This window comes from Mastigoproctus giganteus, chromosome 10, assembly GCF_048544385.1.
Source record: "Mastigoproctus giganteus isolate SK-2022 chromosome 10, ASM4854438v1, whole genome shotgun sequence".
Taxonomy (NCBI): Eukaryota; Metazoa; Arthropoda; class Arachnida; order Uropygi; family Thelyphonidae; genus Mastigoproctus; species Mastigoproctus giganteus.
Genome location: NC_143584.1, coordinates 148,056,266 through 148,070,287, shown reverse-complemented (window position 1 = coordinate 148,070,287; position 14,022 = coordinate 148,056,266). Strand labels below are relative to the sequence as shown.

The 14,022-nt window shown below is 39.6% G+C and overlaps 1 protein-coding gene across 3 annotated transcripts in view; it reads right to left on the bottom strand.

Annotated features, from left to right (window-relative positions):
• The window catches only part of Epac (Exchange protein directly activated by cAMP), a 110,030-nt gene that overhangs the window by 69,847 nt on the left and 26,161 nt on the right, over window positions 1-14,022 (bottom strand). The window contains exon 1 of one of the 3 annotated variants that reach the window (XM_090382824.1): window positions 9,541-9,635. The exons of the other annotated variants lie outside the window; for them this stretch is intronic. Coding sequence (XP_090238950.1) covers window positions 9,541-9,606 — 66 coding nt within the window. The 5' untranslated portion in view covers window positions 9,607-9,635. Of the gene's footprint in view, window positions 1-9,540; window positions 9,636-14,022 lie in introns of those variants that run through there. 3 annotated transcript variants of the gene reach the window in all.

Below are 14,022 nucleotides of genomic sequence, written 5' to 3'. Positions count from 1 at the left end.
TATTTGAAGTTTTTCCATCTACGACTAAACTTCCTCTTACATCTCAATTCCACATTTTATTGGAATTGAGAAAATGCCTAAAGTGATTACTCCTCATTTCCTTTTTAATCTCATCCTCGTACTCTATGAGAACCATTTCGATTTTGTTTTCGATTACATTCGAAAAACTATTGACATAACTGGCCCATCTGTTTTTTGATTGCTGTTTTATAACACTTTTTAACTCTTCAAACAAGTCCATTCTTGTCTAATGACGATTATTCTTTCGTAATATTCAAGTTAGCGTTCCCACCAGGAGAGAAACAAAAAAGCGGTATCGCAGATATTGCTTCCATCCACAGATGGCGAATATGGTTCACGTTTTTCTCCAAATTAAATAAAGTTCTTCAATCTTCCTCTGCCAGGAAGCGTCAAAGATACGTTACTTTTCTACAGCTTCTTTCCGAGACACAATATCCATCACTTCTAGACATTCTTTTATCATTTCTCCATCTCGGAATGGATTTTGTCCGTTCGAAACGATCTTACTGGGAGCAAAACTGGCCGTTACTGTCATATCAGGCCACATCGTTCGCTTTTTGAAATATTGTTTCCCAACCACGACATTGACAAAGTGTTATGGACATCGTGCTTATTGCGCCTTAATGAGTATTTTGTTGAACAATGTCTATTCGCATTGTTTTTTCCACTGTTGGACAACTCCAAGTATGGTAATGAGGAAGAAAAAGAAAGATACATTGAAGCCTTATGACCCGAGCTGCCTTAGCATTAATACAAACGATCGAACGTAATTATTAGAACAACACTAGAAGGGATCCAGACTACACCTGCTCAGCAGGATGTTGGGTAAATGGCCTATAGATCAATCCTCATTGATTGTTAGGATGTATTCATAAAATCTTTGACTATTCACTTCGCACTTTTGTTAGCTAATGGTGGCGCTAATTTTCTTATTCTTCTGTTGCTCTTTTGTCGCTGCTACCATCCATCATTGTTAGCTGGACAATTTCTTATCGCACTTTTTGCTTCTGACTTCCTGTTGCGTGATAAACAGAAGAGGAAACAGATATTGTAATTAGTTGCCGCTTAACTCAATCTAGTAATATTAGTTCCATCGATGTCACGAAGAACAGAAGACACAGGTGTAGAAGGATATAAAGATGCCACTTACTAACTCAGAGTGCAGTCTAGTGGGCAAGATTTGTTCCCAATGAAGTTTTGAAATCGGGATGAATCCCGGAGTAAGTTTTAAAATATTTTATCGCGATAATCTGACGCTTCGCAGCCTTAGTTACCTCGGCATTAACCCAACAATTTAAAAATAAAATTGCATCGTCTGCTACGTACTTAAATAATATCTTTTTGTTCCTCGAACCGATAATTTCACAAATATAGGATTATTGAATGAAATGGATACGCTAATGTACAAGAATCAAGAGGATTGGGTGCACATTAAGCCGCTGAATTTCTGCTCTCCATCAAGTCTGCCTCTTTCCTTTTTGGCTAATGGAAATTAAAACACACCGCAGACATTCATAAATGAATTAGGCCGCGGTATTCCCGATTTGAAGACGAAAAAGTTACCCAGCAGTGTATTTTAATGAACGCTCTGTGGTTGGTAAGACACGTTAGCGTTCGCTACACTGATCCCTGGTGGGAAGACGCTGATGAAAGGGATTTATTCAGAATATTTTGAGACAAATGAATTACTCGAACGGTCTCCAACTGAAAAGCCGGTTAGAATTCTTGTAATTAAAATCGATTTATTCTGGAACAAAGAAATTACTGAGGAATGATTATTCTTTTCATTTTACAAACCCATAAATTCTACTTATACGCGCTATGATGATCAATTGAACGTGCTTTTATCCTGAAAATAACCTTTTTCTATAAAAAAAAAAGACATGAATAGGACTGCAATTAGTGTGTATTCAACTATTGAAGCAGATGGACAAGTTTATGATCTCCGAAGAATGGTCTCGTCACCCACCTCCTGCTTTTATTATCTGAATTTGAATTTCATAATGAATTCTGGGATATGAAAACAGAGATTGAATATAGAACAAGTATACTTATCAAGATAATAAGCAAATTTTCCAAAACATTATCGCAAACCCTCACGATAAAAAACCAATTGTAAAAAGTAAACGACCCTCTCTTGTATCTGATTTTAAATTAGAAATTGATAAAGTAAGAATCTGAAACCCCGAAGTCATTCCTTTAGCTTCTAATGGTTTAATTCATGGGTCTCCAACACCAACCTACAAGACAATAAATATGGTTTGTCCCAAAATAAGAATTTTATATTAGGAAAACTGGAGCAAAAAATAATTTCATTTCAGGTCTTGCTAGTAACTCTTATCTGTATCTCCATTGCTGTTCCAATCTCTGAATCAAAGGGTCACAGGAATGAAAGCCCTCCATCTTTTTCTATCTTTCCAAATCGCAAAATGTAAGATAGTGTGCTCCTGGCACTTAGCATCAGTCAGGTTTCTTTTAATGCTGGTAGAGAATAAAGATAAATATACTTTTTGAGATCCCTTATCATTCGGGGCACCACCACGTGCTGGGTGGGCCAATGCCGAAAGACTACCCTGTAAGGAGCATAACATTTAGACTTCTCCGATCTCTCTGAGCATATAAGTGACCATTAGTTGATCACTGCAGTTCCAATATATCTTTCCTCAAGAGATCCATCCTCAAGATTGGTTACAAACCTTGGATATAATGTCCTCTTTTTATAGATTCGCATTCTAGATTTAATCCAACCTCTAAGATGTTTTTTGGAAATCATAGACTTGACTCAATGGAAGAATTGAGAGAAAGTCCCTTCTTTGAGAGAAACTTCGAGAGAAAGCCCCTTCTTTTCAAATTAATGTACATTTCATCATAGGAATTAATATATTCATAAAAATAACTTAAAATCAGTAGAATTCACAAGAACTATATCAATGGAAATTTTAAACAATCAAGGTTACTTAATCCAATAAGTATTAAGTATCATCCATTTTACTTACAATTTTTTTAACGTTGTTGATAACATTGGTAGAAGAATATTAAATTGCTTTGCAATTCCTGTTTTGGTGTGCTCCACTTCAGTACCAAAGTATCAATCATTTAATTTTTGCTTTCTATCCAAGCTGAACAGTGATAATTTTCGCTTTTGACACAAACCAAAATTTTAATTTCACCACAAACTAAAAGTGGTTCAAAACGTAAAAATCTCACTTGCACAGTTATAAGTTGAATATTTGAAGTACACGCTGTTGAGTGACTGTGATACGCACGTGGATGACTACAAAATAAATGCAGTAGCGTTCTTGTATTCTCTCTATTTTGTGGAACTCATCTGATCCAATGTGGTGGTCCTAGATCAACAGAAAATTTATTTGATTAAGCCAATGCCCACAGTTGTATTGTGGATTATACCAATCTTGTTTTAGCTGCTCTCATATTTCAAAATATTTAACATGAGAATGAATTCCTTTTGAAATGCAATGAGATCTACTTTGTACAAACCGATATTGTATTATCAGACCAGTGAACTTCGACAGTCATGGTCGCTAGTTCTTTATTTACAATCGTAATGCGCGTGAGAGGAACTGAACATGGTGTGGAGGGGATGAGATCGAGACAGATGGAAGAGATAAAAATTTATCTCTCTTTTCACTGCGTACAAAATATAGACAAGATATGAAGGATTACAATAGCGAACTTATAACACAATGATAAGGCAAAGTCCTCATATACAGCTGTTCTCTAATTTGCTGGAACCATGGATATAATTAACGCAATTTTGGGTTTTTCCTAACTGCTGATTCAATATTGAATATATAACAAAAGGGTACAAATCTCTGTCCATCCAAGAGAAATACTTTACAAACTATTTCCTCCGGGATCCCCCGGTTTTACTCTCTTATACCAATCTTAACATTCTCTCTTTTATTGAACGATTCTTTCATTAAAAAAAAAAAAGAGCGATGCGATATTCCATTAATCTTTATATTCTGTCTGCTTGCCTATGGCATGGCAGGAAAATCAAGAGAACGCACACTGCACGTATGGGAAACCCGTTTAGCATCGTCACACAAATGTCTGCATTAATATGAGCGTTCAGTACATCGGAGTGGCACGTTCCTTCACACTTGACCAGGAGTGGCTGCTAGATAAGTCTGTTTACCAGATAACAAAACAAGATTAACCTGTTGTTAGGGTTAATCGATGGTGTTTTGGACATGTGACATGAGTAATTTAAACGGAATCCCACACAAACTGCTCCATTATACTGTACAGCTGACATTGCACGCTGTACAGAATAAAACACACCTTCGCTCTCATTAAATAGCTCGGATTTACTTCTTATAAAACCCCGCACAAACTGGACATATAAGGACTGAACGAGGGCAGTCCAAATCAACGCGGCTTCTGTACTAAAGCCAGTTTAGTAGAAGTGAGAATAAATGTAGCCTTTGTGAACAATCGAGCCATACCAAGTATAAAATTAAAATCAGCTCCAACGGATTTTAGAAATAATCCGGGAGTTACAACAACCACAGAGTACAACTCAAGCCATTCATTCAATGTTAGAATTTTCACAGTATTAACTTGTTCACATAAAACATGAGCATTAACCAATTCTTCCATTAGTTCCCATGACGTTTCTAAAACCCTATTGATGTCTGAAAAATTCTGAACTGAAGTAGTATATTGAAAAATACACTCCAACTTCGAATTCAAAAGTTTTCCGACATCAATAAACCGATAGCTTGGCCTTCCCTTGTTTGTTTTAAACAAGCTTGGAACACGCGACCTTGAAATGAACTATCGGCTCACTGTAGATGGGGAAAGGGGTGTTCTGTCATCAAACCCAGGCACGCATTTTGATAGGCTTTCAACGATTGAATTAAAAGGGCTTTTGTATTTGGCATCTACAAAATTAGAAGGTTCGGGCTGGCTGCAAATAAACGGTTTCAACTTACAAATGCGCCACGGTGCGATCCTCGTGAGTCATGCGTCTATGAATATGCGCACGCACGTATCCTTGCTAACGAATGTCGGCTTCCGGTGAGGCCTGTACATCCGATTTTTGCGAAGCCTCCCCTCTCCCCCTCCAGGGACACGGCGTGATGACTCGTTGTCGCCAACCTCCGACAGTGACAGATGATTTAATGTTGGCTAATCTCGCAAAATCCTCTACCCTGTCCGTTCCTCATTTCCTGAGGGGTCGGAAATGGAAGGTACGCCGGAACGGCGCTAACCGCCATCCTCACAAGAACGGCAATCCAACTATTTTGTGAGATATCAAAAGGTTGTCGTAACACCCAGGACCCCCATCGATAAAAAAGCAACGCAGAGATATTTCAAAAATGAGATGACGTATCACATCAGTTGGAGTCAGGTGTTATTCAACAGAGTACGTATTTTGAAGGCAAAATGGAATCAATGGAGTTCTTTATCTAGTGATGTCACGAAATTTCGTAAATCTTTTAGCACTCTAAGGCTGGTAAATCAGATAACAAACGGTGTTGATCTTTATGACAGTCAGGAACAGATCTATCTCTAACACATACCACAAAAACTTCATTATTATCTCTGCAAATATGTAGGGTTATTTAGGTCATGTGGTGGAGTAGATGAGCATCAAAACAACATAAGCGATCCCTCCTGAACTCAAGGAGATCAAGAATTAATTTAAACCGATTTGTTTACAACCTGATCTGTCTTATTGGTGGATCTTTAGGAAGAATTATAAACAGACCCACGTCGACACTTGAATGTAGACTAAAAAATATCGCCCTCCATCCCAAATATGAAATGGTCTTTTCATTTTGACACCACCAGGTTACCTGTCTTACAAACAAAAGACAAAATGAGGTACTTCGGGTGTCCTAAAACACACTGCTGTATTAATGAAAAATTACATCACGTGTATACTTTGGATAAACGCTATCAGCAGCATTACGCAATGGCTGATTGTACAAAGGTCGTGGGTTTATCCGAAATGTTTACTATTGGCGCTGTTGAAGGCTAACGGAATGAGTAACTAACCCCTCCCCCCCATTATCATTGCATCAGTTATGACAGCGTGCCTAACACCTCCTTCGATATCTAACGCTACCAGAGAAAAATATGACTAAACACACTCTGATAAGCTCCAACCATTTTCACCATTTTAATAAGTTGATAGAGATATCATTAAACAAAGAGGATTTTTACTAATGTTGGCACGATATGGTTGCACGATACAGATCAGCCATCTACGTCATGCCAACCAATTACACGATTTTAATTACTGTAAACTTAAAAGTGACCCGGAAAACGTATATGTGAGGAATAATCGACCAATCATCAAGGCCTATTTCGAAATATTCAACTTTTATATTGATTTGTATGTGGATATGAATGTATGCATGTATGTTTTGATTCAGGGTTACGCAATATTTATATTCACCTCATTAAAATGTTTCACGAACTTGGGTTGCATGGTAAAGGCTCCTTGCTAAATTCCTTGAACGGATTTTTTGCTTTTAATGATGACTTAGAGTGCTTTAGTTCATTGGGTGGGTTGAGTCGGAAAAATCAGAAGAAATCCGTGGGCTGGAACATCGTAGGTTGTAATTTTCTGGAGAACAGAAGTAAAGCTATTGCGCAATAGCTAACAAAAAACCTTCCTAAAGAACTCTATATACTCCAAAACCGTGGTTATTTTTAAATCTCTGGAAACATAGGTTTTATACATTGTCTCCAGGTAGTGTGAATTTTCGTAGGACAACTTCAAGAATAGATACATTATGATTGTCCCCACTGACCAATGGCTGTTAAAGATTGATGAAGTTGCCCACACAGTCTCCATATCTTTCTAGAGCGGAGGTTTACAAGCATAACCTGTCCCAGCAAAGAATAAAACAAAAGAGTTATTTTAATTCAATTTTTTTTTATAAACCGGACGTAGTTTAAGAATGCTAATTTAAAAACTATCTTCATTAAACATGAGTCACTTGGATTATTGAGTTAAAACCTGAACTGTATGGTCTGTTTTATAAATAACGATCCAGCCTCGTGAAGGAAGCAAACATAAGCCTATTGTTTACCATCTGATCAATGCATGGTCCCGAAGTGGTTAACATCGAATTCATCCAATACCAAACAGGTGATTTAGGATATGATTTTAGGACCTCCAGTATATGGGTAGTGTCTTCAACATATACTCATATTAAAGGCATCATAACCGGCTTCTAAATAAGTTTTGGATTCTTTTTTAATAAGGCAAAACCTGTTTCTGAATGGTGAAGAAAAGTAATTTAGGTGATATCCTACCTCCTGTTCCTTATTACCACTGTAGCTCACGTTCTGCGCAAAAGGGAGGTGTAGTGAAACCCGATAATTCATAGCAGCATTAAGCCAGAACTGTTAGCCAATGCCTACCCTATGACAAGAAGTTATTTACGATCCTTCACGTTTATCAATATTCGCCGTTTGTGGCACACAACACAAATGTAAAGCACGCGCTCTAAAACGTCAGAACCAGTTACACAAGTACTCAAATTACCGTCAAACAAAAATACAGAGATTAAAGTTTACAATATTTCGACTTTCATCCATTTTGTATACACAATGGTAAAAGTATGGACGTTCCAAAGAATGTCCATTCTTTTACCATTCATCGAAGTAATATTAGCATCTTTATAATGGACATAACAGCTGCTTTTTATTAGGCTAAAGCTTACATTAAGTTCTTTTCGTTTTTGTTACACGTGGTCTTCATTTAGAACTGGATATAGTTTTTTCTTTTTCCCATAATTCCTCACCAGGCTATCCTGGACTCAATTTTTGAACCTTGCTAGATGTCTTTCCGAATCCAATATTTATAAATTTTCCAATAACCTGCCATTAATTGTGCTTTAAAGTTTGGATGTGGTATCGAGGACTCGTGGTTCAGAGCAAGATTATACACAGTAGAGTCAGAAGATTTTATGAATTTAATTTTTAATAAAATGAGTACCATAATGTTGATTATTTAAAAAAAATGTTTCCAGGGTATTTCTATAATTAATTTTTTTTCTAACCAAGCATAACCACAGAGACTTTCACATGTCCTGAATAAGATACAAACTCTGTCCAATTATTCCAATATTTCTTTATCTGCCTGCCGAAAAAAATGGAGAATCCGGGAGGGAACCCAAACCATTCTGAAACTCAATAACAAGATGGCAAAGTCCTTACAAGACAAGCCATTTTATATACAAAATTAAATCGCAATGAATCGTTCGATACATATTTTGAATGTATGTCAGCCAAAAATAAAAGCTTTATGGTCACAAAATTTAAAAGAGACAGAAAACAGGGCAGAGGTTATCGACCAGGTGAGAAATTTTTAAACAGGATTTCAGCTACAATAGTCTGACAGCCCCATCCTGCTTAAACAAAACGGGGAGGAAACTCATTTAGGGGAAAAACCCCTACTTCCACATAATCTACTTCTTCTTCTCGTGCGAGAGGGGATTTTTAGCAAACACAGATGGATAAACACACAACGCTGCTCATATCTCTTCGCTGTAATTCCAAGGATGAGGAATGCTAAACGTCGAGCAAAGAGTTACCAGACTATGAAATTAAACTATAAAAGGATGCTTGGGGGATTTATGATCGTGAAGAAAGTCAAAATGCATAATAAAATAACTTTCATCTCATTCTTCATAAGCGCGCACCTTTCTGACAACGGTGCTGTTTCTATGACAACGAAATCGATGCCGTTGGGGTATAAACATGTTACTGAAATGGAAAAAGCCGTTATCAATATTTCAAGAACACACTATCCGCGAATTAGGGTTTGGAAAATTCGCTATCAGCCAGAAAGTGCAAGCGTTATTCCTCTAACAATATCAACCTGACAACACAAAGATCCAAATTATATATCAATGACGTCATTGCAAAGTTTTTCGCAAAATAAAATCGCGAACGTTTGCATAATATTTATGCGCGGTCGTAGGAATTCAACAGAAATTCCTGCTATGTTAGCATTTGTCAGCTACGCCACTTGAGTTGATCATCGGGCCATAACTAAAACCACGCGGCAATTTAAGTTACAAAGGCCAGCGGGAAGCGAAGCAACTTCGAAGCCAAAACTCCCATTCGTCACAAATGAACGATTCTCCACCAGTTGTATAACCTCAAGAAGGTCAAAACACAATTATTACGTAACCAAACTTATTCACCACTTCCCCAACACTCCTAGAGAGACACTCATTCCACCCACCCACACACACACACACACACACGCAAACAGATACTAATAAACACACCGCGAGAATAAAAAGAAAACTTTTGACGTTAGGTGGCGCCCTATCTGGCAGCAGATTACTTATCGATGTGATTATCGTCTGCCAATTCCACCAGCGAAGGTTACAACTCTCACGTTTCTTCACTCGCAAATATCGAGCTTCAAAATTCACCGCGGTTAATTAAATTAGATCATGAATCGCTAAAAACTGGGATTCCCCAGAAGCCATGCCGTTACTATGACAACATACATATACTTACCGGTGGTTCGTTGACGTAATAAATGGCTTTGCGTGGCCACAACCTGCAGGCCTTGTGAGAACACATGTCCAATTTACACTTCTCGGATGGGGGAGAGGAAGAGGGGGAGGGTTGTGTGGCTATACTCTTCGAGTCTCAGTTAGTGCAAACCGTATTCCAACGACGATGCAGAACAGTGTCCGCTCGACATGCTCGCTATCCGCCGTCACTAATCACAGCTGCATCGGGGCCACCCCACTGTCAACTTCCATCCACCATCGCACCTTAATATCTCGATTTTATCCGCCAGCACACACACACACACTACACAATTATGCGGCTTGGCACCATTCTCTACTAAACTGTGACCCCTGACGACAGGTCGGACAGAGATAGACGCCAGCTCAGATAAGGCAAATGTAACTGGTGACGTCACACACACACCGATGTGCGATTCCACAGCCGTAGTTAATGCCTGTGCAACACAAAGTGGGGTGACTGCGTTCGCTCGTGCAGTTTCCTCCTCTGGTGACTTTCGGCAACGGCGGCAATGTTTCCTGGCTGCGAGACGGGAAACTGGAAGACCTCCCCTTAAATGATATTCGAACGATCAGTTTAGTTAGAAACCGTTAAAAAAAAAAAAAAAAAAACGAAAACAACAACACTGTGGGCTGTTGTCATAGAAACGCGTGCCCGTCACCACTCGTAGATATCATCATCTTGGCAGACGATCAGAGGTCACGCGACAATCGCGTTTCGACTTCCTACGAAGCCCACAATTTCGGGAACCTCGATCCGAAACAGGGGTCGCGTTCCGTTTCGTAGAGCGGGCGATCTGCGGCACACGGGCTTCCTTCCTCAGAAACCCGGTCTATCCTACGCCACCACCCACCACTAGTGAACTGTCGAGGGAGAGCCGCAAACGAAGTCTCTTGTGACGGCATCACAACAGCTGAATGAAGAGCAGCTGTTCAAACGAACGCTGCGTTTCCCCCCCCCCCCTCCTCTCCACCTTCCCAGCCCGCCCTGTCTATCTCACACGCACGCTCACTAACCCCCACCCCTCCTACAGGTAAGAGTACATGTCGCGAGGCCAGGTGGACGGCAGGAAGAGCTATAACAACTAACGCTTCCTCTTGACCCAACCCTCCTTTGTGAAGACCACCGGAAGTTGTGCAGAACAGCATCAATATACGGGCGGCGTGCGATAGATGGAAGAGTGAAAACAATTGTGTCGGCTGGTGAATGAAGATTTGGACGAAACAGCGGTGGATGGCGAGTCAATGTCCCAGTTAATCAGCGCGCAGTTGCTTTGTGCATCGTCTGCGATTATTTTGCATTCGAAATATGAATAGAAAACATTGAACAGAACGTGAAAATTCAAGTTCAGGTTTTAGATGTAAATCAATCCTCAAGCTCTGGAGGTACAAAGGAACTAGGAATGACAACTGGGTAGAACAGCTGGCTCGCAGCCGATAAAATGCGAGTAACCAAATACGGCAAAAGAACGGGTTGTTGTTCGGGCCGAAAGAATTCTCCACTGCGTGTATGGGTAGGGGAGCAGTCCAAGCAACTGGTGGATGCAGTTGGAAGATTTTCAAATACACGTCAGAGCTAAAAAAACACAATCTTTTAAGCCATTAAAATGTACAAGAGTTCGAAGGCGATTTTTTGTCTTTTATAAGTAGATGGAGCCTTGATCAATTAAAGTAATTATTCCGATTGGCAGTATTGGAGAAGAATATAATTATATTCTTCAATTTCTGGAAGTATCCACGGGAGAGTAGATATTCTTTATTGCAGCTATAATATACACACAGTCAGCCACTTTGGCCAGGAGTTTCACAAAACAAAATAGAGAATCTGACAGGTTAGCACCCACATCTAGATGCTGGGCAACAGTCCGTCAAGTGGAAGTTAAATTGGTATAGGCTGTTTAATATTTTAATGACAGTATCTAGCATACAGAAGAGAAATTGCCACGTCATCATGGACCGAAGGTTATGTTACGGTAAAAGAGAGACTGTCCATGATCTTCTGTCCGAAAGAAACTTTTTGTAATCGTAGTCGGTAGCATTTGGATTGGAAGGAACCTGTCGGTCAGCACAAACTTCTGGGGTCTCGTTCATCCGTGCACATCTTAACAGTGAAGGTGACGTGGCCTTTGAGCGAGCAAAAGACTGCCAATTTTAAATTTCGAGGCAATACGCCATCTTGATGGTTCTCTGTTGGGAAGGGATGTGCAGCCGATCGGTGACCTATCGCAGTCGTTAGATAGATTTCCTTAATTGTGATCGTGACAGAGGAGAGCCAAATTTCGTCTCCATATAAGATGACAGAGTTGTGGTTGAATAAATGAAGATTCTAATGGGTGCCAGATCGTTCATCTGCACTAATTGTTGTTTGGCGATCCATCTGAGGTGGTGAAACTTGTTTGGCTGATCGTTCTATTTGGGCATGAAATAGCTTAGGGTCAAATGTTATTCCTAGGTCGGTGTGACTACTGGTATTTCCAGATTATTCTTATATTCCAAGGTATTAAGAGATGAACAGATTTCGCTGGATTGATTCTTCAACGAGTACACTACTATGGTTAATTTCGATTGATTCTGAAGTTAAATTTATGCAGATTTAATTATAGACTGTTCAATTTCGGGATTTTGAGGTTGTCTGAATAAACCATGAAGTCACGGTTTTCCTGTAGAAAGGGAATGAGTTCACTACGAATAGTAATCCAGAGAGGACGCACGCTTTGAGGCACTCCCACTGAAATGTTTTTTTTTTTTTTTTATTGAGTACCGATATGTGTTATGCTTATGTCGAACTTATGGCGCAGTTGTGGGAAACCACCGATGGCGCCCCCTCCCCAAACACTATGTACATTATGTGGTAATTACCCAACATTTAATGTCAAGGGTTGTACCACGATTGGCAATATTGCGCAGTATATTATGCGTGTGTACTGTGGTGTTTGTTGAAAGAAAAATTCGAGTTTCCGGGAGGGGGAAACCATGCTACCCTTTCCTGAGACTGACTAACTCAGGTCTTTTCCACCCGCTGTGAGGAGGATGGTGATTATTTTAATGTCATACTGAGGTATGTTTTGACTTTGCGAAGTTTCTATTAAATCCTGCCTGGGTCGTGAGGAAGCCACTCTGTCTTTAAAGGCTCCCGTAGACTTACAATACAGTTGGAGTTGCTGTTTTAATTGCAACCGTCCGGAGAATGCGGAGTCCACCATGTCTAGATGATGACTGTTTTATTGCTGAATACTGGGCAGTGAGTGGTATCAAGCCATCTGGAAAAAATATCGAGGGCGAGGCCAGTCAGACATTCTTCTAGACTCTACTAGCGTAGAGAACAGAATCTTAATCTCAGCAAATTCTAGTTTCTGGCTGTGGATTTAGTCCTGCAAATCGTACTGCACTGCGAAACTACCATACTGCATATTCGCCACCGAAGTGGGGACAAAGAATCAAGATGGCCCAACAATACCCATTTTTAATATGGTTCTGATGGCTTCATCCCATGAAGAGTAGCTGCAGAGAAGCTCACCTCTGCGAAAAACTTTGTTGTGGTGATTAAATCGTGATTAAATAACGAAGAATGGTCCTGTCCTGATTTAACCGATTAAATGAGATCAGCGGTGTACGATAGTAATTGAGTTCTAGTTTGTTTGCTTAGACCTGCTGGGGTTGGCATTTTATAGTTGTTGTAATCCTAACAGTGGCAGAAGTACGGCTAGAAATTCGCTATATAACCCAGATGGTTATATTCTACAGCGTAATTGCAAGATTATTTTTTGAGATGGTTAAGAGGATGGGGAGATGAGAGAGCCTGTAACTGTTCATCTAACTTCGTGGAGAATTATGGTGAAATTCTTTGGGGATTCAGACTTCAATAGGATTAATAAATGGGGAGTTTGCTGGGAAAGTGAGCTTAGCTGCCAGCTCCTTGCCCTCAACTGTGGATTTCTCGGTTGGTAGGGGAGCTATCTATCTCACAAATAATCATCAGACCTTTTTGTAGAGGTTCCAAAGGCTGTGGATGGCCAGTGAGATTCCCAAATTGCCCGAAAGCTGATCAGTTAAACCACGTGGAAGATCGAGTGAGGGTGCACGAGGTTTATGCTCCTTAATAAGTTATATACACACCATGTACTGTTCACCTATGGTTGGTTCAGGGTATTGAGGGATAATAGTGGGAGTTAAAATATGTACAGTGTACATATGTTCATTCCTCTAACGTTTTTTCTTATAAATCCAAGAATTCATTCAATGTTACACCAGGTGTATCGATATATAACTGGTACGTCAAACCAGCCCTGAAACACATTGTACTAATAACGTTATCCACTACTATTGTTCTGCTCTGTGATTAAAATTCTGTGGGAATTCATAAAAGCTGGGAGAAAGGGAGAGCGAGAAAACTTGAAAGGAAAAGGCTCTGTTTGCTCAAACCTTTTTTAAAATCGAGGAATACCCGTATTACGTGATCAAGACC